General features: G+C 45.2%; 2 protein-coding genes across 6 annotated transcripts in view; both read left to right on the top strand.

Annotated features, from left to right (window-relative positions):
• Positions 1–775: 775 nt before the first annotated feature.
• On the top strand, positions 776–21947 carry maea (macrophage erythroblast attacher, E3 ubiquitin ligase). 3 transcript variants are annotated; one of them, XM_023800016.2, is made up of 10 exons: positions 776–908; positions 6245–6427; positions 8305–8508; positions 12156–12278; positions 13952–14002; positions 15218–15294; positions 16613–16721; positions 16813–16946; positions 18066–18261; positions 21348–21947. In XM_023800016.2, the coding sequence occupies exons 1-10, from the start codon at positions 840–842 to the stop codon at positions 21441–21443; spliced, it is 1242 nt and encodes a 413-aa protein (XP_023655784.1). In that variant the 5' UTR covers positions 776–839; the 3' UTR covers positions 21444–21947. The 3 variants fall into 3 exon arrangements, with proteins under 3 accessions (XP_023655784.1, XP_023655785.1, XP_072574667.1); XM_023800017.2 differs by lacking the exon at positions 13952–14002; XM_072718566.1 differs by lacking the exons at positions 18066–18261; positions 21348–21947 and adding an exon at positions 17089–18059 and having other exon boundaries at positions 16813–17043.
• A 2471-nt stretch (positions 21948–24418) lies between these two features.
• The window catches only part of uvssa (UV-stimulated scaffold protein A), a 34890-nt gene continuing 32749 nt past the window's right edge, over positions 24419–26559 (top strand). Inside the window, exons 1-2 of one of the 3 annotated variants that reach the window (XM_023800002.2) lie at positions 24419–25185; positions 26225–26336. In XM_023800002.2, the coding sequence (XP_023655770.2) occupies positions 26227–26336 (110 nt within the window). In that variant the 5' untranslated portion in view covers positions 24419–25185; positions 26225–26226. Of the gene's footprint in view, positions 26337–26559 lie in introns of all 3 variants that reach the window. The other 2 variants (XM_072718564.1, XM_072718565.1) reach the window with 2 other exon arrangements.

The raw sequence follows: 26559 nt of genomic DNA, 5'->3' as shown, positions 1-26559 counted from the left end.
TTATTATTGTTATCTTTGAATTATTATTATTATTATTATTATTATTATTATTATGTTTAAAAATGCAACGAGAAAACACAAGTCACTAACACGAAATGTTACAAGTAGCGGCATTTTGAACGTCTTCCGTGAAAGATAGCAACTAGTAGGTTAATGACAGCATCCTGGCTCCAACGTAGAATAACAGAGGATTCACGTAGTTGTACGTAATGGACAGGCAGTAATTGACTAATAGTCTTTGTAGGTGTATGTTTGTATGAGAGACACTGCCTGTAATTTGGCACAAAGACAGTCTGGCTGTTCAAAACTGACTTAAGACATCTAGGTTTGAAGAACTCGTCCTTACCTGAGTTTATATTAAAAACAACACAATCGTGTTAACATTGTCAACAACATTGCAAATGTGAAACATTGCTTAATATCATTCCTATATATTCGTTAAAACTGGGCGTATATTGTATTTTGTATAAACTATTTGTTTTTACATCAATACCCAGTTCTAGTCTCAGGGGGCCTGATGGGAAATGTAGTTCAAATATCTGTTTTTCGGTCAACTCAAACATACGATATACTTAAAGTCTAAGTAAGGTTTACAGTTACCAAATCCATCCCCACAGATTATGGGCTTTTGGAATTAAATATACTGCAAAACTCCTCATTGTAATAACACTAACTATGAAGGATACTTTCGTCAAAACAGTGTCTTCTTCCGGGTTTGATCACGTGGCACGCGAGGCACCCGAAGCCTAAAACTCGTAAACTTCCGGGGTCTGATCACGTGACGCATGACGCAACCATGTGCCTAGACTTACAGCGTACAGACTTTTGCCCAAACGAAGATGGCGGTGCAGGAATCAGCAGCACAACTCTCCATGGCACTGAAGGTCCAGGAATATCCAACTTTAAAGGTCTGCCGTTTGTTTGCACGTTAAAGGAGTATGGCGTATTCAACCACTACCCCTATTAGACAAACGCTGTATGATAGATTAATCTCTGCGCCTTTTAGTAATCGTCGAAGGCTCCATGCAAATAAAACTGTTCTTCTAGACTAGGTCGAGACAGCGACTTGATCGGGCTACCAAGCGATCAAAATATTTCTGAGATCTGACGTACCTTTAATATTTATATGCTGCGCAGGTAGTGCTGCTGCAACGCTCAAATAAATGTGTTACCAAGTCAACTGATCAACTGGCATTCCCTAAACTTTGGTTAGGTAGCTGGATCATCTGCAGAAGGTTAGTCCATAGGCACCTAACTAGCTGCGTGTCATATAAATATGACAGTTCACTCAGCCTGCTTTGTTTTACCTGCAGGTAACCAGATCTCCCATGTCCCCGTCGTCTCCCTAATCTCTAAAAAGCGATGGGTGACACATCCACTGAATAGATGATGAATCTAGCTTTGCATTTCTATCAGTGTACAAGGAGTAATAGGAAATGCACAAACTGTCGCTGATGGTCGTTGTTAGTACTAATATACGCTTTTATGCATGCTGCATACAAGATGAGTTATTCTCCTCGTGACATTTTTCTTTGCTGTTTTGTTGAAATAAAACTGTGAAAATCTGGTACTAACGAGTGGTTGAGTTGAAATGTACAATAACCTTTAAATAATTGTATAGCATGACATTTTTAGGGAAATGGCAGCTTGTATATCAGTAATGAAACCTTATTTCTACCAAGGTGTCAATTAAGATTGAGAATTTTTCAAGTTATTCTGATGCACATGAGGCATCTGTTTAGTTGGTTTTCGCCACAGGGTATTATGGGACTTATTACACAAGTTTATTAGCATTCCAATGTTTTCAAACAATTCTTTGCTAGTATATGTTTATATGCTCGGTTGCGCTCTTATAATGCTCTCTTATAAGCCCAAGGGAATTCGAAACTTCCTGTTTACGAAAAGTAGATGTGTACAGATCCCTGACATACAGCATTACCTGTCAGTGTTAAATAGGGACATATCATATATTCAGGTCTTTTGCTTAAAATTACACTGTATCTTACCTCCAACATATTGATGAAATAATTTGAAAATCTGTGTTTGATGGCATGTGGCTATCCGTGTTTAGACGGAATCAGTTGCAGAATCATCTAAGAATATAATCAGGCATCGTTTGATTCATAGTCACTGTGTATTTGTGTATTACTTTATTTAATTTATTTTTTACCAGTGGAAGTTTACAAGTAAAACTCGAAGCATTAATCGTGACAGGGCATGTACGAGCTTTAATTACGTGTCCGAAGACCTGTAGTTTATTTTGGAGATGGTTAAGCAGTATTTTTTTTCTGTTTTATTTACTGCCAGAAATTAGGTTGTGTCTTATTTAAGTGCTCTGCAAATTAAAAAAATATTTTTAAGTTGAACAAGGCATAATGGATAAGAATTTATGTGACACATTCTTGTCCTAATCTTGATGCATGCCAGGTACAGTATTATAATCTTCTGTGTACTGTAGGAGTTGTGCACTGGGTTGTTTAATAAGCAAGCTACAAAAATAATTGATATTTTCGTTATTTGAGTATCACTTCAGTTTCTAATTAGCCAGTGTGCTACCAGACTTTGTTAGATGGTCAAGCTGAGTATCAAAGGAGTGTTTAACACCTCCTTGCAGGTTTTGGGTCATGTGCATCTCCAAGGACCAATCAGTGTGCTCTGGTCAATGGGTCAACTTAAAACAGGCAATACCTCAGAATTGTTCCATTGTGTTCTGTTCATCCTTTTCCCCTCTGGCATAACATGGGCTAGTTTGAGTGAAAGCATGTCAGTTTGTGCATCCATCTGAGTTAATGTTAATGGGTTGAAATCTTTACAGGCCTTCCTGGATCAGGGTAATTTGTGCTCTTTCACAATGAAACGTGCTTTGTAAATGCTGGCCGGATTGAATTTGACCGGCCAATGGGCTTCCCTCCCGAGTTATCAGAGCTGGAATCAAGAAAAGGGCATTCTGTTGGTTTAGGCTGGTATTTATCGACATAGTTTCTATTATTAAAATCTTTGTAGCGATGGTAGCCGGCTGTTGTTTTTGGGGATGGGGGTGGGGCCTCGCCAGACTGCGCGTGTCAGACTGACCTCCATGAGTGACAAAGCCTGTAATGCTTCAGGAATGCGACCCACTTCAGCTTTGATGGTGGGGGCTGTTTTTGGACATGCCACAGTGCGGGTTTGGCTGCAGCAGTGCCGTTCAGCTTGGTTTAACAGCAGCAAAACTGAAGCATGTTTTGAGGGGGGGGGGGCTGTAAGAGACCATAGCCTGAAGTCCTAACTCCCCCCAGACACGCAGAAAGCCTGTCGAATCTTTCCCGCAGCGTTAATCACTGTCAGGCATATGGGGGAGGCAAATGATGCAGCAGGATTGTGTTATTGACCGCTTAGTGTGCAGAATTCGTTAAACACCAAAGTTCCGTTGGCCTTTGTAATGTGTGGAAATTTCCTGAAGGATAGTTTTCCTTGTCTCTTCAATTAATGGCATCGCTTGTTCAGAAATCACCGTCGTGGTCAGACTTTAGAGGAGAGAAGCACTTGACCTAATTTTCTTGTTTATTTGCTGGTGACTCTCCTTAATGATGGGATGGTCACCCAAACAGGGCTGCACTGTTACAGCAGAGTGTGGCTTCCCAAACTTGCATAAATTATCCCTGTGAAGCCAGACCTCATGTCTTGCATATGACTGAACCTCTAAACTTTTCACGATTCACACAGCAAATTTAACATGTTTATGGCGCTTTTTTTTTCTTTTTCCCATGAAATCATTTTCAATGCTTCACATGAATCGATGATTTGTCTATAGGTCTTTGGCAGTAATTACAGCTCCAATCCTTTGTGTGTATATCTGTTTGAACTTTACCTGTTTATTTTTCTTTTTCTGTCCTTTTCCTCCATGATAGTTTGCCTACGCTCTGCAGGAAAGAATTTTTCAGATCACGCCACAGATTATCTGGAGATAATGATCCATGTTTCAGCTGTGCTGTTCCACGGTGCTGATTCTGTTTGTTATTATTTTTTTTGTCATTTCTTTGTAGTTTTTCCCAGGTGTTTTTCTTCTGGTTGCCATCCAACACGCTGGCTTTGCCCCAGAAGCGCAGCTCTCTTGCTGACTGAAACAGGTTCTCGGTAGGAGTCGGCCTGTACTTGACTCGGTCCCTTGTGACATCGATGGCAAAAAGCCCTTCCAGCACCTTCTGAAAGCCCAGCTCTTAGAGCACTTGTTGGTGGGGGTGGTGTTACCTGAGTGCTGGGCCCAGTTCGACTTGCACCGAAGGCCCCATGGTTAGTTTCATTCAGACCACGAATCCTCCTTTGGACTCGACGTCTGACACTTGGCTTTGGGCAAACTGCAGGCTTGGTTTGTCATAGTGTGAAGAGACCGTTAATCTCCAGGCAGTATTGTCATATTTCAGCCAGCAAGCTCGGCTGCTCTGTCAGGGATCCTTACTGAATATTACCTTTCTCATCTGTTTGGCTCTGGTAGTCTGCACCATGGACTGAATGCTTCCCCTGGGACCATTCAAAGCATTTCCAGTCTTTATATCCATCTCTAACTTACTGCTCCACTTAGTCTCATATGTTTCTGGTAGTTCCTTGACCTTTGATTACCCCGAGAGGGATACCTGCCTTTTTCTGTCCTAAGACCACAAAACTAGTAATATTCATTATGCAACTTGAGACCAGTTGACTAAAACAGAGGTAAATCTACTAATCTACTACAGCCCCATCTCGCATGAGAATGGATTGTATCTGACATAATTTAGGCTGTTAATAGGAGGATTAATATTCAGTGTTTTTGTTTCATTAGAAGAGATGCATATATTTCAGTTTTAACCTTCCAGCACCTCAAAACAGGAAATAACCAATGAGGAAGAAAATGTTAAATGCTGCTGTCTTCCTGAGTAAGACTGAATTTTGTCGGGTTGTGTTTGGCACGAGCAACACACTCATGCTGTGCTAAACAGAGCATTGGGTGTCTCGATGGTCCTCATCGATTTTATTTATTTATTTTTTGGTCATGTGACATGGTTACAGGTAGGCCTGCGCAATGTGTGATGTCACTATTGATAATGCATGTAATGCACATGCAGTTGTCATATCACAAGGACCGCGATAGTCAGCTGTGTTGAGACCGGCAATATATTTCATTAAAACATTTTTGCTCAGTAATAGGAATATAAACTTAGCAAACTTTGCGATTTTAATGATTGCTCGTTTTCGAGATTTAGTCTGTTACATCAGTGTTCCAGCACTGCTTTTGTGTGAGTTCAGCACAGATTCTGAGTCTTGCTGTTGGTCTCGCAGACAGTGGTGTTTGTGAGAAATTGTGAAAATTTACTAAATTGAGTGAGGAGGAGAAAAGCGTACAGGAAACTGGTCACGAAAAGACATCAGTCTTCCGCGGTATGGAAATATTTTGTATTGCATAGATACGATATTGTGAAAAGCAAGCGATTTGTCAGGCAATGTTTTATGTCGGCACAACTTGTGGAAACACCAACTTATTTGACAGACGCTATTGGTAGATAAGTTCTATTGGGCTATAGCTTGGTCTGGGTAAATTTTCAACTCCTTTTTTGTTTTATATATGTCACAGTATTAATCACATATTTCAGATATGATTTTTTTTTTTATGATACCTTGCAGCCCATGTTACAGGTCTTCTCTGTTGTAAACAGGGTTGTGAAGGGGAACTATTTTGACTATTTGAGTGTTTCGGTAAATTTTCTTTTTACAATTGTCTTGTGGTTGGGAATTTCCCAATTAAATTAAGAATGTGTGGTTGGATGTGTAGAAAAATAAATATAGCCTTCTGGCTAAATATATCCTGTCTGTGATATTGATAAGATATTGATAAGCTTTGTTCTGTAACGTGAGGGTAATCGTATTCCGTGGCAGCCCGGATATGCACAAATCTTTTCATTCTGGTTGCAGTTTGAATGGAAATAATTTTTGTGGTTAAACTGATGTGCAAGAGTGACGCTAAACTGAGTGTCTGTAATAGTAGGGAGGCAATAAGAGAGGGTTCGAATGGAGCCCTGACCAACATCTGTCTAACATCTGTTGGAAAAAGAGCAGGCAAAAATTCTATTAATGCTGTTTATATAGTTTATGAAGACTGACTTTGCAAAAGGTCTTTCTTTTCAGAATCCAGCTTTTTAATGAAAATGAGCATGTTTTCAGGACAGTGTAACTGAAAGGCTTTGAGCGCTGTTTGCAAAACAGCTTCTGACTGACCGCTCACGCCCCCCTACAGGTACCTTACGAGACCCTGAACAAGCGGTTCCGGGCCGCCCAGAAGAACATCGACCGGGAGACGAGTCACGTGACCATGGTGGTGGCGGAGCTGGAGAAGACGCTTAGCAGCTTCCCTGTGGTGGACTCCGTGGTGTCTCTGCTGGATGGCGTGGTGGAAAAGCTGAGCGCCCTCAAGAGGAAGGTAGGCTGCCGGCACTGAAAGCGTGCCGTTTGTCCGAGTGGGGTCTGCTCCAGGGTGTCCCCAAAGACCCATGATAGCAGAACGTTGGCGTTTTCTCTCTTCTGTCGCTCTGTCCCTCACCCAAAATGTTTAACGCCTCAATGACATCGCAGAACCACCACAAATACCTGCCTCTTAGTCGTCAGTTAGCAGGGCCGGCTGAGGGCCGGGAAGCCGACCCTGCATTTCTTCTCAGGAACCATGGTGGTGACTCGCAGCCATATTTTCTTATTTGTCATATTTGTTGTTGGCTCTTATCAGCAGCTGTCAGAGACTCCCCTCCACCCCCCCCCCCCCATATCCATTTACGTTTGTTTAGCAGGCTATCTCGTTCCCTCGTTCCTGCAAGTCAGCACACACAAGTGCACCAGCAAGTACGTGTGGCGAGCGAGGCTACGCTCCGCACAGCATTAAAAATACGACGCCCTCTCCGGCCGGCCTGCCTGCTGCTCTCAGAGTTTCAGGTCGTGCTGTAGTATTTACGGCTGCTGTCTCACAACATGCGAACGTCAGTCGCATTTTCCCCAATCCATAAATGCAGTGTCTTTGTGATTGGCGCAGAAATCTGTGGAAAAAGCAGATTTAAGCTGTATTTTTCTTTATTTTATTTTTTATTTTTGTGAAAACACGTTAAACGTGCAAACATTGACACAGATACATTGTGTTCCAAGTGAGTTAGGTAGCCACCAGAAACAATTTATGTGAACGAGAGGCCAAGCCACCCACAACACGGCAGGCCGGGACTTGAGCGTTAATCTTCACACTCCCCCTGGTCGACACTGGTCGAGTCTTATCTGTCTTTGAGGTTCCGAAAAACCATATTGAAGAGCAAGCTGATAGGCCAGATGTTCCAAATTTAAATTCACATTTTAAACCAATCAAAGAATAGTTTACAGAGACAGTGTCAGATTTCACCAATGGGCACCAGTAATGTAACAGAATGTTGATGAATCCCATCAGTCTGTCACGAGCCTTAATGTTTAGCACCAGAGTGACCTTATTCGTGTCTGAGCTCTGGCTGTAAGGTGATGCCGATTCCAGCACTCCAGCAAATCAGCATGTGCTCCTTATGATGGCCCCTGGAGGGAAATCAGGAGGTGTTCATCTTGGGCAAGGTCGGAGAAGTAATGAATCGGGGAAACCTGCAAGACGGAAAGCAATATGGCTGGTTATTTTGCACACTTAACTGTCCTTTCAGGAACCCAAATTACTCTGCCCTACGCTGAGAGGTGAACTCGCTGAAACCTAAGCATGTGGTAATGTGTAGCCAAGCACCCTGGCCTGCTGTGACAGGCTAAGGCTACATCATCAGGCCTCAAATCGGCATGAGTTCCCATAATTCCGAATCACATCATGTGGTCTTTCTGTCCATATTCCAAAAAGCACTCGCCTCAAAAAGTTAACATCAGCTGGCGGGTACCAAATCTCTCTTTGTTTAAATGTCACTTCCATACAGCTGTGAAAATTATTGTGGTCGTGACTAGAAGTTTTCAAAGGCAGCCACATTACAAAGAAACTTTCAGAGAGCTCTGGAATTTTTTTGTATATCCTGCAGTTTAAGAGGGTTGTTTTGAAGGGCTATTTCTGTGAGGGTTGTTTCTGATTCTTAGGGGTTAGGGATTGAATGTAATAGGATCTCCCTCTGGAGGGTGAGCCCAGCTATTGTGGAGAAGGTTAAGGAGCGTGTGGGCTGAGGGTTCTCAGTGCTTGGCGTATCCAGGAACTGGAGTTTTTGTCCTTGGATTAAGACCTGGGCTGGAGTTGCGTGTTTTCCTACAATGAAGCGGGGTGCTCTTGGGTTCTCATCGTCGCTCTCCGTGTCCGTGGGGCCGCCACAGGCCGCCGAGTCCATCCAGGCCGAGGACGAAAGCGCCAAGCTGTGCAAGCGTCGCATCGAGCATCTGAAGGAGCACAGCAGCGACCAGCCAGCAGGCGTCAGCGTGTGGAAAAGGAAGCGCATGGACCGCATGATGGTTGAGCACCTGCTGCGCTGTGGCTACTACAACACTGCCGTCAAGCTGGCCCGGCAGAGCGGCATCGAGGTGAGCCTGCCTGTCTGCCTGCCTCTCTGCCTGTCTGCTGGCCTGCCTCTCTGCCTGTCTGTTGTCTGCCGGCCTGCCTGTCTGCCGGCCTGCCTGTCTGCCGGCCTGCCTGCCTGTCTGTCTCCCTGCATTGTGGTTATTACAACACCACTGTCAAGCTGGACTCCCAGAGCGGCATCGAGGTGAGTCTGCCTGTTTCTCTGTCTCACTCTCGCGTTCTCTCCTCTGTCTCTCTCTCCCCCATCTGTCTCTCCATCCCTCTCCTCATCTCTGAGTCTCACTCATTCTCTCTCAACCCTCCCAGTCTGGCTGTTTCTCCCCCACTCTCTCCCCTCTCTCCATCTCTCTCCCTGTTTGTCCGTCTCTCCCCTGATCTCTCTCTCTCCATCTCTCACTATCTGTCTCATCTCTCTACCCATCTTTCTGTCTCTTCGTCTCTCTTTCTAGCCCGCAAAAGTTTCTGTGTCCTGCTGTTATTCTGTCTCCAATCTGTGGGGAAAAAAGAAAAGAAAAAAAAAAAACATTTGCGCTTTACCCTCCATCGGTTCAGGCAACCTTGTGAGACCTGAGGGACTGTAATCTCTTTTTTGTGACTCCTTGAATGCAGCGCCTGCCACGGGGAGGGAGCTCTTATTTCGGGCTGCGGCTTGGAATAGCGTATCTGCCAAAATGCGTGTTACGCTGCCTGGTCTAGGGCTGATTAACCCAGAGAGCTCAATGGCCCCAGTTAGAAGTTCTCAACTTGACTCCATTGACCCAGTTGGAGGTAGATTTATATATGAAGGGATGTTTAAACAACTGGCATCCCATCCAGGGTGTTCCCCAGTCCTGTGCTGCTTGAGGTAGGCTCCAGGCCCCCTGCAACCTTGAACAGTTATTGGATGGATGGAATGTTTAAATCCTCTCTTCCTCTGTCATCATTTTGGAGCAAACACTTAGCAAATGCATATTTAAGTGGTTCCAAGGCTTTTTCAGCTGCTTTCAATCCTGTGGCTTGATTGGCTTGAGGGCACCTTGATCACGTCAGGTGCTTGGTTATCAACCAGCGAGCCCATATTCCTCTCAGGCCAAGACCTGTCTGGTTGGCTTCATCAGACACCAATGATCACAAACACTCTTCATTCAGCTCTTTTGAGATAAGGCCTCTTAGGGGGCCTCTTTGTCCACTCTCTCATCCCGGGGTTAGTGGTGCTCACCTGCAGTGACGTCAGCTGTTTGTCAGACGTCCACGTCTCCAGCCAGAAGCTGTTATCTGATGTGTGAGTTAGTCATTGTGTCATTGTGCCCTGTCTGGTGTGGTGCCTTGAGAAACCAAACTAAATGTCCCTCAAGTGAAAGCGAAAACAATCAATCCCCTCTTCTGGACTCTTGGGGTCTAATTCAGATTGTTCTCAACAGTTGATTTTAAGGCGAGGGCTTGTGTTAGAAGACATAAATTGCACTGAACGGAGAGATGGACGGAACACTGGGAACTTAAGGCTTTAAGGTTTCTGCCTGGTTGCACTGCACTTGTGTGGGAAATATCTTGCTGGTTCACGTCCCAAGTGGAGCCCCTGCTGTGGCTCCCTCGAGCAAGGTGCTTAACCTGAATAGCCGATGTAAAAATATCCAGATATCCCGCGTAAGGTGCAGGACTGTAAGCTGTGGAAGTCATCGTCTGCCTGGCTCGCTGCCATGACAACAGGTTGTGCCTCTACATATACTGTGAAATTACAGGCAACAGTTTGGACAGCAGTAACTGCATCTGAGCCTGTGGAGGATTATCACTCACGTCTGAATGTTTATAGACGGTCAAAGCTGGATGTGCTAGTCTTTAACGTAGATAGTTTGCCAGATGTTTGGCGAAATGCTGCCTTCTGTTGTACTTGTAGGTTAGATCTAGAGGCAGCAGGCTTTTGGACATGTAGGTTGGCGAGTAGACTGCCAGGCTGCCTAATATTAAGACCAAGAAGTTCTAGGGTGTTTCTCAAAATCCAAAGATCCTATTTGTGGTCTTCGGAAGACCAGACTTGCTAACTTGCCTTCCAAGCATGAACATGGAGTGCAATGAATCATGGGATTGGTCTCATTTGTCGAGGATGCAACCAATGTATCCTTGATATTTGGGGCAAGAACGACATCTGGGAATTTTTACCGTCCTCTGTACTTCTGTTCTTGAGTATTGGGACTGGTCTTTGGCAATGGAAGATGATGTAAAATGGATACATGAGACCACAAGTACGGTCAGGTACACCTGGTTCTCCTTCAAGGAGAAAGACCACTTGTCACATTTCTGCTGAACCATTCTGGTTTCTAAATGGTTGGTATTAATAAGGTCTTGACACTGCCGAACAGGTTGGTTTCTGGTTTAAGATGATGATTGATGCTTTGCTTTTAAAGCTGGTGTTGGGCTCTGTCACATCCATCACTGACCTTAGCTGTTCACGATCTGCTTGTTTTGAGGGGAACGACGTGGGCAGCAGTGTTTGTGTGGTGTAACATACCTTCACGGTGTTGCTGATGATTTAAAGGGCTGTGTTTGGAGGGACGTTGACAAAAATCATCTGTATCATCCTCTTTTGGCCTGTTTCTTGATGGCTTCTTCAGAAATGTATCGCTTGTCCAAGGAATTTAGTCATGTGCTTGAAATCTTTGTTATACTGCTGTGCATGCATTATCGTCAACTAATTGTTGTGCCTAACTAATTCAAAATAATTTTTGGTGCTGTCTTTCAGTGATTAATTGTTCATTTAGATGTTTGGAGTTGGTTAATAAATAATTTCTACTTGGAACAATGCTGACCAAAAGCTTTAGAACTGCTAAATTTGAAAATGTATACTATATAAATTGCTAATTTGGTTTTTAATCACGTCTGTGTACACTGATGAGCCTACACAATATGACCAGCCCTATCTGAAGAAAATAATGCCCATTACTTCTGCATTCAGCAAGTTGACTTTGAGCACTGAATGTTAACTTTCCATCTAATATATCTCAGATCTTGACACAAACCATTTTTACGAGATCGTTATTGTTCACGTCACACAGAGGTGGTCATAATGTTCTGGCTCATCATGTACATCAGCTACCTCATATCATATTGGAAATCTGTAAGCAAGGCCGCATGATGCAGTGTTTACAGCGTTTGCATAGTTATCATTTTAGCAAGCTGGAAAAGTGACGTAAGTGGAAATGTTGTCAGCTTCAGTAGGCTAATCAGCTTTTGTCAAATACGAGTGAAAATTCCTTGGAAAATTATGGGTAAATATGCAGGTTGCTTTTACTGCAGAAGTATTGGTTTGGTGCTCAAAGAATTACAGATGAAGACATATGATTTGTTCTGAGGTCTATGGTGTAGGGGGGAGGGTTTATTTACAGAGATGCCTTTTTTTCCTTTTATTTTCCTCTACTTGTGGAAACAACTTGGTAGCATCTTAAACAGTATCCTGTGTGTTTTTAAGATTAGTTTTCAGTCCCTGTCGAATAGAATAATAGAATAACAAATTAATATAAAAATGCATGAGTCCTTCCTAGACCAGAAGCTGCACCTAGCGAAGGAAATGTTGCCAGGTGACAACTGGGCTAGTGGTTGACGGCTAGAACAGTGAGACCTTGCAGTCCTCCCAGCTTGATGCTATGGTCTCATTATCATGGTTTTTATATTTCAGGACCTAGTCAATATCGAGATGTTCCTTACTGCCAAGGAGGTAGAGGAGTCTCTGGAACGACAGGAGACTGCCACCTGCCTGGCCTGGTGCCATGACAACAAGTCACGCCTCCGCAAGATGAAGGTAAGAATGTCATGTGACATTCAGATCTCTAAACCACTCGTAGCTTTTCATGTTACTCTATCTTGTTGGGAATGGTACAGAGAAAATGATTTGTCGAAGGTGGATCGATGTTCTGATCTCCGTTGTACAGGATGTCCACTACACTGTATTGATTCACAGAAACATTTCCTTATATCTGCAGTTGGTGGTTGGCATTTTCTTTCAACCCAGTGTCAGTCAGGTCTCTTTGTTTGCTTGTTTTCATTTTGGGAAAGGACAAGTTTCCGTTGGCGTTTTGTGTTGAGTTTTCTGTCTTGGGGACCAAAGTCAGTAAGAATCTTGCTGCTTGTGAAACTGTAATGTCCATAATTTGAAACTTTGTTTGTCACAACTATAAGCAAGTTCAGCCTGTTACATCCAACCTCTGGATATTAGGGTTGAAATGTTGTAGGGTGGATTTGAAGAGTAGAAGTGATACAGCATTGTTTCAGGAGAGAGTTGTGGGACATGGGACAGTCATATGACTTTCAGATGCTATATAGTTTATTTGTTGCTGGTGGGGGCAAGGTACTAAACTTGTTGAACTTGACCTAGGCTTTGACTGGTAGCCTCTGAAGAGATTACAAAAGAAGGCATTTAGGAACTAATGGCCATGTCAAGGTCAAATGAATGGTAGTATAGCTGTGAGGGAGCTTCAAGACAAGCAAGAGATTATCATGATCCGGACCGGCAGTTGGGTGAGTGTGGTGGAGTTCAGGCAAGTTTGCAGAATCCGGTTGCAGGACCTCTTTTTGGGCAGAAATTGGAGCCTTCATTCAGATTCTGACATTTCTGGAAGTTTTAGATGGCACTGTGCTTCTTGTGGGTTCACAATGGGGTGAAGTACAGGTTGGACGTGTGAAGCACCTGTGCCTTAATGTAGGGGTGAGTGGTTGGGTTAGTGTAGAGATCCTGCACAGATCCCTGCAGGAGCCTATGGAGCTGGACTCTGAAGTGGTGATTAAAAATCGGTCACATTCAAGGTTTGGTTGGGATCTGATGACTAGTATTGCTAAATGGACTGATCGATGATGCCTGGGGTTTGGGCTGTAATATCTTACCTCCCGATCTCCCAAACAAAAGGCATAAGTTAATGTGCTTAGGTATCCACCAGCATGCCTGGGTGGTGTATGATATTGACATAACCACAGACCATGGACCATGAGTATATGTTAACTCCTCACAACAGCCACAAAATGACCACTGAAGTTAAGCATTTGTAAAGATAGGGGTTCCCAACCTTTCGGTGTTCACAGAACGGTTTACCTTGTGCAAAAATGTAATGGACCGGTGAAATGACCCAGGTGCTGCCTGATCAGATGCCAAATTCGTCATTTTAACCATCTCCGTTTTATTTCAGATGCAAACATAATTCACAAAAGTGAGGGGGTCATAAAAATACAAAAATCCGTAGATTATTTTTGGAAATTAATCAACCCCTTTGCTAAATCCCCAGCATTCTTCGGCCCGCTAGAATACTGGCCACGGACTGGTTCCTGTCCGCGGACCAGGGGTCGGGAACCCCCAAGATAAAAGTATTTCTTTCAGTGAGGGATTTGTAGATGTTAACCACACTGCCCTCCTGTACAGCCTTAAAGCCACGCAAAGAAGGCAGCTTATTCAGGCATAAGTCTTTGTTATTCTGTTGTTGTCAGCTGATGACTGATCTCCTGAGTTGCGGTTCAGTCGTCCCGCCGCGCTGTCAGGTAATCCTCCCGGCCTGTCACCTGGGACAGGCTCTCACCCACTCTCACTACGGTAATCGTAAAAACCCCGGGCTGTTGGTACACTTTATTACCTCCAGGAATGTGCGGCCAATGAAACGCACTGATGTTATCGGAAAAACACCAAAGCTCGATTTTTTTTTTCTTTCCTTTTTTTGTGTGGCATGCAGTTTAAATATAATGAGCCATTGTGGAACATCTCTGTGGAAATGTGTAATTAAGCAGCTGAAAGGATAACTTGTGCCCATAAATCCTTTCCTTGTCCCACTGGGGTGTAGAGGTGTCCACTTTCACATCCTGAACTGCTGCACAAGCGTGTTCGTTCTCAAAGGAAGAACTTGAGTTACAAGCCGTCCATTAGTTTTCTAAAACTTCCATTTTAAAGAAAATGTCCTGAATTTCAGTACACGCTCAAGAAAATGTGCCAATTTCCATCTCCAGCTCGATCTCAGCACTATAACCCAAACGTCATTTGCATAAACACACACACATCTCGTCCACCCCAACAAGAAATATAATTAGTGTTCAAATAATACTCAATGCTAATGGTGCTAATATACTCGGGCGCCTCTTTCTTCTAAGAAAATATTCCATGAAACGACTACCGAAGATTCCCAGCCTTAATTAAACCCACTCTCTCCCAGAACATTTGCAGAGAGTTAAACATGCATTCCGTCATACCGCTTCATGGGGTTTGCGTACTGTGCAGGTTCTTAATTTAAATAGGCTTCTGTAAATCCTTCAAGATTTGGAAGGGCTCCAGTCAACAGAATTCCCCCCCCCCCCCTAAAAAACACAGACACACCGTGTTTCTCAGGAGCAAATAGTGTTTGACTGTCTGAAAAGCATATTTCAATCTCATGGTTTCTGATGTGAGCTGGCTGGTTGGGGTCCCTTGTCATTTGCATATGTGTAACTAACATCCTCATTAACATGATGTCATGGTTATAAAAGGGGATTAAGTGATCTATAGAGGCATCATTGGCATTAGATCTGGGGGGCGTGGCCAGGATTCAGCAAGAGAAGCGTTTCCCTTTTTGATAACTTGGTGATCTTCTGACATATGAACCGATGGTGTATGTTTGGATCAACCCAAAGTGTTTGGTTTACGGGGGGGAGATGGCGGGTATGAGGTCCAGAAGGGGCCCCCAGCTGATGTTGGAGCTCCTCCCCCTTCCCATCCTCTTCTCTTTCCAGAGCTGCCTGGAGTTCAGCTTGCGCATCCAGGAGTTCATCGAGCTCATCCGACTGAACAAGCGCATGGATGCCGTCAGGTGGGTGGGGGCAGCCGACATAGGTGGGTGGTGGGGCTTCGCCCTGCAGTCGGCACTCTTGTCCCTAATTGCTGGTTTGAAGTTAATTCGTCGTTAATTCGAATCGGCCATAATAAAATGTAATCAAAACCAGATCGTCATGCATAATTCATGCTTGGGGGAAAAAAATGTAAATATTTATGAAGCGGCATATAAAGGGAGCCTTGGGTAAATATCAGCCTGATTGCTTGTGGCTGTAGCAGACTTCCACCAAGAAGGGCAACATGCAGATGCCAAAACTTAGGATATTAAGGTAAATTAACATCTGTGTGTTTGTGACAGCTCTCAGATGTTTTTTGATTTGATTCGATGTTAATGGCACATTTTAAACTCGTCACGGCGTCTGTAAAATTGCACGGCCACCCGTGGCTGGCAGCAGCCTGTCTGATGGATGGAGGGGCCTTTAAAAGGTCCGGGGGGGTTCACCTGACTCAGCGGCGCCTCCCTGTGGAGGGATCCTCCCGGTCGGGACTTTGGCAGCGAGGTCCTTGTGCTCTGAACTGGGTGGCTGTCTTGTGTTTTCTCGTAACCAGGAAAAACAGGTCTTGCGAGGCAGGCCAGTCATATGCTGGGGCAATGGTACCCCCCCCCCCCTCTCCCCCGGATCAGGTATCATCCATTTTTCTTGGTTAATGAATCACAGCTGGTACGAATACAGGTGGATACAGTTCCACACCCCCAGCAGAGAGGCCACCATGACCCGCCTCTCCATCCATACTGCCCACGGCTTTCAATCAGCAAGCACCCCCCAAGCAGGATCGTGGCCTCTGCCACAGTTAAACCTTCTCGAATTCCAGGAAACATGGAAGCTCCTTCGTTTTAGTGGGAACCTGACAAAACAATAGGCCAGAAACTCCCTGATTGTCTGATAACTGGTGATCCGTGAATGATGCAACGAATTGTAGGATGTTGTTATAAGGGCTGTCATCTGGCAGTCAGGTCTGTGTGTAATCTTAAAATGTTTAAAACGGCAATGGAAATGGCCCCAGGTTATGGCCTAGTGGTCATTGGCTGCTGGTCGCTTTTCCCAGGCAGTGATTGAGCCCCGCCCCTCTGTCTCTGCGGCCCCGCCCCTCTGTCTCTGAGGCCCCGCCCCTCTGTCTCTGAGGCCCCGCCCATCTGTCTCTGAGGCCCCGCCCCTCTGTCTCTGAGGCCCCGCCCCTCTGTCTCTGAGGCCCCACCCCTCTGTCTCTGAGGCCCCACCCCTCTGTCTCCGAGGCCCCACCTCTTCCTTCAGCATCCTGATTGCACACACATGTTTCCCCCCCCCCCCCCACAGACATGCACGGAAGCACTTCAGCCAGGCTGAAGGGGGCCAGCTGGATGAGGTCCGCCAGGTGATGGGCATGCTCGCGTTCCCCTCCGACACGCACATCTCGCCCTACAAGGTAAAGGAGCACGCACACACGCACACACACACGCACACGCCACCTTTTGGTCATCGCTGTGGGGCTGTAATCTTCGTCTGTTTCCTGACAGGACCTGCTGGATCCAGGCCGCTGGAAGATGTTAATCCAGCAATTCAGATACGACAACTACAGGTTGCACCAGCTGGGCAGTAATTCGGTGTTCACCATCACCCTGCAGGCTGGACTGTCTGCCATCAAAACCCCGTATCCTGCTGCGTCCTGGGCGGCTGGGCGTCGGAACAGCCCTACAGGAAGCTTCCTGGCGCTTCTGCTACTGGCGCTCCCGCTACTGGCGCTCCCGCTACTGGCGCTCCCGCTACTGGCGTTCCCATTACTGGCGCTCCCGTTCGTTCAGTCTCCCCTATTTCCGAGTCAGGTGACGTTCCCTTGAACTTTGTAAGTAAGGCCACCTTTCTGTTTTAGTTTTCTGAAGGGTCGTGTCTGGTGGCACTGCGATGTGACGCAGGGACAGTGTAGGACCGGCTTTTAAAAAGCCGCTGATTCACTGTATCGGCCAGGGATGCCGCAGGAGGACGCTGACCTCAGTTAGGCCGTCCGCAGATAATCTGCAGATGTACAGGCCTCGCTTTCCCTTGGCTGTCATTACGGACGCAGGCAAGAGGGCGTGACATCAGCACTGGTTCTCCTGAAGCCTGCTTGCTGCCAGTGCAGTACGCTCTGCTCTGGGGGCCAGCAAGGTCAGCTGGGGACGCAGTGGGGCGACTCGGCAGTACCTGCAGCGGGAGACACGCTCGCGGTCTGTGGGGGCGTTCGGACATGCCAGACTGAGCTGGAAGCTGGCGGACGGACTTCTTCTAAATCGGTATAATCAGGCTAAAGCTTTTATTCCTGTTATTATATAATTAGTCATAACGCACATAATTAATGCCTATAGTTACCCAACTGGGTCACACATTCATGGCCTCTGAGAGGGTCTGTTTGCTATGGACCTTAAGGAAGGTGCTATATTTGAGGTTCTGGAATTGTCTGAGGGACACCAGACCAAAGTTATGCAGCTAGGGGCAGATGAATCCCAGACTGGAGCCTAGGGCCCCTGAAATCATCAGGGCCCCCGCCCTGCCTTGGGAAAAATGTAACGGTGAGTTAAGTTGGCAGCATCTGAGCGTCCATGCTGATGTCAGCCTAGGGTTGCCAGATATGTTAATCTGCCCTTGTAAGTAGCTGTAATCCAGCTCAAACTGGGTGAATGTCTGCTGGTAGGAAGTCCTGTAATGGCAGCTCTCTATAACCTTTGGTCCCGCCCCATCTGGCCCCCATCGCACCCGCTGAGCTGAATCGAACCCTTAACCAGCCCGTCTCCAGGCAGTGCTACAAGGAGGACGGCACCTCCAAAAACCCGGACTGTCCCGTGTGCAGCAAGTCGCTGAACAAGCTGGCCCAGCCGCTGCCCATGGCCCACTGCGCCAACTCACGGCTGGTGTGCAAGATCTCCGGGGAGGTGATGAACGAGAACAACCCTCCCATGATGCTGCCCAACGGCTATGTGTACGGATACAATGTGAGTCGCCGGCATCCTCGTGACGCCTCTGTCCGACCGGTTCCGCGACGCTCTTCACAGCTAAAAGCCATCCGGGCTCTGTGTCTACATCCGGAAGGTCGCTGGGTCGAATCCCGTGGCCGTCAGAGTCACCCTATCAGTGCTCGGCCATTATGTGAGATCCTTAAGCGTGAAATCCCCTTCTGGGCTGCCAGCTGACTGGCTGACCCCTCGCTCTAATAGCAGAGCAGGATGGATATCCAAGAACCAAAGGGGTCCTACATACCTTTACTCATACAAATGGTAGTAACATTATCACTTTTTATGTATATATATATGGGACACCTGCCTTTACACACACATGAACTTTAATGACATCCTATTCTTAATACATAGGCTTTAATATGGAGTTGGCCTGCCCTTTGCAGCTACAACAGCTTCAACTCTTCTGGGAAGGCTGTCCACAAGGTTTAGGAGTGTGTTTATGGGAATTTTTGACCGTTCATCCAGGAGAGCATTTGTGAGATCAGGCACTGATGATGGAAGAGAAGGCCTGGCACACAGTCTCTGCTCTAATTCATCCCAAAGGTTAGGTCAGGACTCTCTGCAGGCCAGTCAAGGTCCTCCACACCAGACTCACTCATCCATGTCCTTATGGACCTTGCTTTGTGCGCTGGTGTGCAGTCGTGTTGGAACAGGAAGGGGCCATCCCCAAACCGTTCCCACAAAGTGGGGAGCATGAAATTGTCTACAATGGCTTTGAATGCTGCAGTATTAAGATTCCTTTCACTGGAACTAAGGGGCCAAACCCAATCCATGAAAAACAGCCCCACACCATAATCCCCCCTCTTCCAAACTTTACACTTGGCATAATGCAGTCAGGCAAGTACCGTTCTTATGGCAACTGCCAAACCCAGACTCGTCCATCAGATTGACAGACAGAGAAGCGTGATTCATCACTCCAGAGAACATGTCTCCACTGCTCTAGAGTCCAGTGGCGCTGTGCTTTACACCACTGCATCTGACGCTTTGCACAGCACTTGGTGATGTACGGTTTGGATGCAGCTGCTCGGCCATGGAAACCCATTTCATAAAGTTCTCTACTAAGTTTGAGGTCTGTAGCTATTGACTCTGCAGACAATTGGTGACTTCTGTACTCTGTGTATCTCAGCATACATTGTCCCAGCTCTGTGATTTTACCTGGCCTACCACTTTGTGGCTGAGATACTGTTGTTCCAAATTGCTTCCACTTCATTATAGTACCACTAACAGTTGACCGTGGAATATTTAGCAGTGAGGAAATTTCACAAATGGACGTATTGCACAGGTGGCATCCTATCACGGTACCAGGCTTGAATTCACTGAGCTCCTGAGAGTGACCCATTCTTTCACAAATGTTTGTAAAAGCAGTCTGCATGCCTAGGTGATGTATTTTATACACCTGTGGCTATGGCGGTGATCGGAAAACACTTGAGTTCAATTATTTGGAGGGGTGCACTAATACTTTTGCCAATGTAGTAGTGTGTGCGTTCGTTCGTTCGTTCGTTTGTTCGTTCGTTCGTTCGTTCGTTCGTGTTCAAGAGGGCTGTTCATGGCCTGTGGATGAAGCAGGACGTCATGCGTTGGTGCTGTGAGGCTCTGAGGTGATTGTGGGGGTCACACTGGCTACGTGGCCTCGGTGAGGAGGAGTGTGCTTTGTGAGAAAGGCTTAGCCATGAGCCAAAGGGCAGGTTAGCACTGTTTAGGAGAGTAACGCAAAGACGAGCATGAAGGATGGGTGTAAGTGCAGTCAGTTGGTAACAAAGTTAAAAGATAGCAATCATATCACAATCTAGCCCTTAAGCGCTTAACCCCCCAGAACAAAATGAATAAATGTAAATGAAATGGGATAAATTCAGGTTTTTCCACATTTTCATCAACTTCCAGGTGCTGTACAACATAACCCAAAGCAAATATTTGTTTTTAAGAGAAGAAATGAATTTCTTTCTTAAATATTGACTAAGAAAGTCAGTGATGTCCTAAGGGTAAAGGCGTCAGTGAAATAAAATATTAATGTTGACTTAATGATGAACATCTGAGAGCCATTAAGGGCAAAGTCAGTGTAAAGGAGTGTGGTGCTGGTGGACGGGACCCCATCTCCTGTCCAAAAAATCGTCAGAATGACTAACGGGTCTGGTTTTGTTATTCTGGCCTAAAATTTGGCATTTCAAAAATGAGTTTTTCAGTATGAGGTTTTTCTGAGAATGTGTTTTGATAATTCACCACTTTTATCATTGTGTCGTTCCTCATAAACCCCTCGGGGGTTCCTGAACATATCACACAGCTAGATAAGCCGATAGGTCTAAGGTCTGCCCCTTCAAGCTCACCTACACAGGTACCTGAAAGTCATTTGCCCCGGCTATAACACGTCTTAGCTCCGGGTCCGTGTGTAATCCCAGCCCTAACAGGAGTCACTTGACGATACGGCGTATTTCTGTGTCTGGACTTGAAGTGTGTAAGTGATCCACACGTGACACAAGAGAGCTTGAGCCGGACGAACGAAGGGGGGGACAGCAGCATGTGTCCTAATGCTCGGCTGTTCACGTTTCACAAGCAGTAAATATAGGCACAACAAATGCTAAGAAAAGCAAAGCTTCAGTTTGACTGCCAGTGCCTTGCATAAAGTATGTCTCTAGGTACTATAGCTTTACTGCAGGTACCATGTTCTGTGGTGTGATTTAGCCATTGTAGAGGGGTGCAGATACCATGTAATGTACTCATTAAACATCCTGTTCAGGGGGTAACAAAAAAGCAACATATTTAGCATTGTTTAGCTTCAAAGAGTGATGTTTCCTACATCACAGTTTATATTGGAATGATTTCCTGTCAGCTGTCCATTCGTCAAAAGGACTTGGTTAAAATGGTTAATTGCTTTCCTGGCATGTCTGTGTTTTTGTTGCTGAATTTCCCCATCGAGTGAAGAGCTTTACAGTGTGATGTGTACAACAGGGTCATTTATCATTCCTCTCCTGCACAGAGCTGCCACCTGGTGGCTGTTTTAATATCGCAATGTGACAGATTACTGCTAGCTATGAATGACATCTTCTGTGTCGGTCCGTCTCTTGCAGTCCCTCTTGTCCATTCGCCAAGATGACAAAGTCGTCTGCCCCAGAACCAAGGAGGTGTTCAGCTTCTCCCAGGCTGAGAAGGTGTACATCATGTGAGAGGGCAGGGCAGAGACACTTTGGAACACCTCGGGAGGGGGGGGGCGCCGGAGAGAGTCGTACAGTCCGGCCAGTCGGGCCACGACAGGAAACGGCCCCGGCTCCTCTCAGAGCCTGACAGCGACCTTCCTCGTCAGAAACGGCCAAGCCGCCTTTTCTGTCCTCCACCTCTAACTACCTTCACCCTGTGTTCAAACAGCCCATTATGGCAAAAAAAACAAGGAACTGGATGTTATGGATGGGGGACATTTTTTGGACGGGACTGTTGGGATTTCTACGACTATTAAAGGACTTTTGTTTTTAAAACAATGACATTTATTAAGCTAGTTTCATTACAGTAGCGTGTAGCGGGACTGCGTGTCACACGCGTGTCGTCTGGGGTTTTTCCACACCTCCTTTTGTCAGTGCGCTCTGACTGAAAGGTAATCTCATCGGTGTTAATACTTATATATATGCAGTCTGATACTGATATATAAGTACATGCTCAATAAATATAAACATTGAGTGAGAATCTGATTGATTTACAGGTTTTTTACATTTAGACTATGTTTCTGTGACTGGGACTAACACCAGTGTTGAAGCTGCATGTTTTTTTCCAAACCTCTGTCACCCCTCTCCTCCCTCCCCCAAGGAGATTGGTTGCCTCTGAGCTGGTAAAACATTTAGTATTGGAATTGTAGAGGACACTTTAGAAACTACTTATGCATGTTTATATTGGTAGAGTAGGAGATGGATTGTTCATGTACTATTGCTGATAAAGTTTAATAAAAAAAATTAAAAAAATCTGGCTTTTGAAATCTTTCAGTTCTTGTCTTCCAAGAATTAGTCCTTAAGACACAACCACAGCCACATTCACCATAACATTAAATGATGGCATGTAAATTGAGGTGAGTGTGCTAGACTTAATTAGCATGATTTGTCAACATGTCTGTTCAGCTTTGGGTATTTAATAGGAGTAACATGTAATATGTATGCATCTAGAAAGCAGGGAGGTTCTCATAAAGCAAATAACCGGTCATTTGTTGTGAAAGCTTGACCATGCTTAAAGGAAGAAAAAATTATGGTCTAGAATCAAAAGTACAGCAGCTATGCACAAACTGTGCTGTGCACTAAGTATGCCAGCATGCTGCTGTGGATCCATTTTGAGATGTAAGAGAGTGACCTCCCTGACCTGGGTTACATGGTCAGCATACTCTAGTGCAGCATTGTGGGGATCCTGGAGCTTGTACCCTGCAGCGGGAAGACCCTGGGTGGGATGCACACAAGTATTCACTATGCACTATTTATTCATACGGACTGTGGTAAGAGACCAATGCAAAACCGGGAGAATATGCATGTTTTACATATTTTTGTGTGCGTTTCAAGTATTTGGAGAAAAAAGAAAATCTTAGGCCCATATAAAACATGGAAGAAAAACAGTAAGTGGCATTATCCATGTAACGAATGTTCCAAATGACGAATGACCTGTGTAGAATCCCTGTAAAAATCCATATGATCTTAAGTAATTTTAAGAAGGACACTGAATTTTTGTACATCTATGTCAAAATCCCGGGTGACCAGATAATCCATGTCAGGGAGGACACTTTGAGCTAGGGCAGTATTTGTAAAAAATCATTGCAATTACAAGGACCTTAATTTCACTTAAGCCAGGGGTGGCCAATCATATCTGCAAAGGGCCGGTGTGTATGCAGGTTTTTGGGATAACCTGTAGGTCAGCTGTTCAAACCCAGGTGTGAGGACTCTTCAGCCAATCATTCCTCTAATTAGGGAGTTGCAGCGGAAACCTACATACAGACTGGCCCTTTGCGGATAAGATTGGATTCTTGCCCTGTGCCGATTGCGCAGTCTCCTATAATCATGCATGTGTCACTAATGCTAATGTGAAACATCTGGATGAGTCTTCCAGTCAAGGAAGCCAGTCAACGCACAAGAAGAACTGAACTATTTAACTAAATGCAATGGCCTGTACAAAAAAGCGGGGTTACTGGCTTATCAGGGTAACATCGGATTTAAGGTACTCTGGGCAAAATGTAAGTGAACAAATATGAAGTCAATTTAAACTGTGCTACCTTAAATCTGACAAGTTACCCTGATAAGCCAGTAACCCCACTTCGTAGTACAGGCCCCAGGAGCCTTTCGGTTTGTAAAACCTGACATGGATTATCTAGTCACCCTAAATCAGGTTGCATTATCACAGACCCAGGGCTGTCAAATTTTGAAGACAGGCAAGAGTGACATTCCACAGGATGCCTTTTCATTGGTTGTTGTGTTGTATTTTACCCAGATACAATAGTACTATTTTCTGATTGGCTATTGTGTTGGCCCTTTCTTTTTTTTTTGATTGGCTGGTAAGTGACAGGCTCTTGGGGCAAATCTTGTCCGACTTCATAAAAGAGGCGTTTCCGACGGGAAGCGACGTTTTTCTTGACGTTTCGTGACGTTTTCATCCGAGTTCCGACTTGGAGAGAAATAATCGAACGCACCATAATGTCACTCAACTCAGAATTTCCGAGTTCCGAGAGAAAAACGAATGCACCATTAGACTCCAGCGGAGACACGCTTGTTTTATAGTGAGGCGCTACTGTGTCGCGGTCTGGGGAAAAATTGGGCTCTGCGGCATATTAGCCTAAAAATTATTTTTCCGCGTGAGAAATACAATGTGTGGCGGGAGTGCGTGACAAAAGACTGAAAAGAGTGACTGTCACTCTCAATGCGTGACACTTGAGAGCCCTGCAGACCCCTTTTCCACTCCACTAGTGCCAGTGCACCGGGGCTGGTGCTCGGCCGGTGCTGAAGTTGGGAACCAGCAAGAGCCTGCCTGCATTTCCACAGACTTGAGAGCCCAGTGGGAACCAGGTGACAACACTGCGCCCACGTAACAAACCACACCCACTTTCCGACATTATATATCTCGCCTCGGTTACTCCGCCCACATCTCATGACGACACGGGTGCTTCATCCAGAGTCCAGACCAGCAAAGGTTTGGTGCTGATTTTGCGGCACCGGCGCCTTTTTTTTCTGTGGAAAAACGTGGCACTGGTTCCACATTGGGGCTCGGCACCGGAACAGCACCGGCACCTTTGCAGTGGAAAAGGGGTAACAGACATGCGGCAGCTGCACCTAGGGCATTGCTTGGGATCCCACACATGCAACGGCGAGTTCTGTTTAAGGGCAACTTAAGAATGTGGCACTTTTCTTTCTCGTTTATATACCGATGGTACCGGAGGGGAAGTTTCTGGACGGAAGTTTATAAAGTGTCACTCCTCCTTCCGGGGGCAAGTTTCAGAGCGGACGTGCATTTAACGTCATTTCCTTTTTTAGTCGGTCAGTAGTCTGTCAGTGGGCTGGTGCGGAGTGTTTTTAGGCGGAGGCTAGCGGATATGTGTCTGTGCGATAAACGGACAATTTTTATATTTCAGGGACTTTGGGTTAGCCGAGGGTTGGTACGGCTTTTACCTTTATTTAATTTAAGTGTAAAGTGGGGAAAGTAACCACTGTTTTCTTTTGTTGTGGACACTATCAGCTGTACCGTATCTGTACCCTGGACGCTTGGAGCAGCTTGGTGTTTTCATGGCACGCCTTTCCATAGCATCTTAACGAACCGGCTTTCCACATAACCGAGTGGACAGTTCGCCCTGAAAAGTACCGATGGTGGTGTGAGCCTTCCTAAGTTCCTACAGCCGGAGACTGTGCGCCGGCTGCTGGTCTGAGTCGCTGCCCGGTCTGTCATTCGGCATTACGGGTATGCTGTCCGCCTCTAAAATAAACTGCTATGCACCATTATATACTCACCCCCATCCACATTTTTGTCCATATCGGAACAGAACAGGAATAACTAGTATGGTTTCTCTGACCGCCACGCCTTATAGGTTTATATGCGTTCAGAAAGTATATTAGTTGTAGAATTGCTTCTTTGAACAGACTTTAGTAGGTATTCTATTCTACCTGTTCCTGATATCATTTACCTGAGGTTTATCTTTATGTCATAGCGGAGATAGGTGTCTAATTGTGTGTACACTGCAGTGCATGTGTAAATACAAGGAGTGCCGTGATTAAACTTTTACATCGTTTTAGGAAGGACCTTTGCCTTTACTGTGACTTTACCTATTTCCTTTATCTATACGTTACACCCGTAACCTAGTGTACTGTATGTGAAACGTTCAGACAATCTGAAAACCACCTCGTAACGGTAATAAAACTGAGCTATGAAGACATTTTGTGCCAGGTCTTTCAGATGTGGACCGTTATATTGCCAGTTCTTTTTTTAGCATTCGGCGTCAGTGAATGGCTAACATTATAATTTCATTTTAAATTTAAATCAGTTTAAGCCAAGTGTACCTAAAGGCCTTTCCCAGTTTTCCAAAATGTGTTAAACCAGATTGTAGTTGGTAATACTGGATTTAACCTTGTACATGGATCTTCCAGAACAGTTTGTCAAATACAGACGGTGGGATTTTATGTTTATTATCTCTAATTTTATGTTATGTCTATGATTGCTTATCAAATGACAGGTTAATCTAAACAAAAATGTCCATGTTTGTGTTGTTAGTTGTAAAAAGACAAGTGTTCTATTAGCTGTAATAAGTGCAACAGTCTAAAATTTTGGTTTAACATAATTCAAATCTTGGTAAGGAGTTGTCAAGTAGCTTATGAATCAGGCGATTTGATGTGTGATGTGAGACTGAGGTAAATGGTAATCAGTTGTTCTGGCAGTTTGAGGCAGGGTCATATTTCTCGGTATTGCACATCTCTCCTCCCCTTTCCCCTCCTGTCTGTCTCAGAGATGGACCACGCCCAGAGAGAAAGGCTGTCGGCGCTAGTGGAGGAGCTCACCACGTCCGGCCAGCCGCAGCTGGACCAGTCCAAGATGAAGGATGTGAAGAAGATCTGCAAGTAGGGAATCGTTCATCTGTTCTGCTCAGATCATTTATCTGTTATGGCTTTGTTTTCCAGCATCGAGTGAAAGCAGTTCAGTTCAGCTCTGTCCCTGGCATTCTGACTTAAATGAGCATTGACTCTAGGCAGTTCTAAGAGACCTGTTGGCTTATACATAAAATTATCATAAAATGTCTGTCACCTCACACCTCCAGCAATGGGGCTTGAATCCTGTGCCCTG

Source organism: Paramormyrops kingsleyae, chromosome 12 (assembly GCF_048594095.1).
Source record: "Paramormyrops kingsleyae isolate MSU_618 chromosome 12, PKINGS_0.4, whole genome shotgun sequence".
NCBI classification, from domain to species: Eukaryota; Metazoa; Chordata; class Actinopteri; order Osteoglossiformes; family Mormyridae; genus Paramormyrops; species Paramormyrops kingsleyae.
This window is presented reverse-complemented; position numbering and strand designations above follow the sequence as displayed.

Bases quoted from the DNA above. Each gene is read 5' to 3' on its own strand.
- maea (XM_023800016.2), top strand. From the start codon at position 840: ATGGCGGTGCAGGAATCAGCAGCACAACTCTCCATGGCACTGAAGGTC. The intron at 12,279-13,951 runs GTAAGAATGTCA...TGTTGTTGTCAG, and splicing joins CACGCCTCCGCAAGATGAAG to CTGATGACTGATCTCCTGAG. The intron at 16,722-16,812 runs GTAAAGGAGCAC...GTTTCCTGACAG, and splicing joins CGCACATCTCGCCCTACAAG to GACCTGCTGGATCCAGGCCG.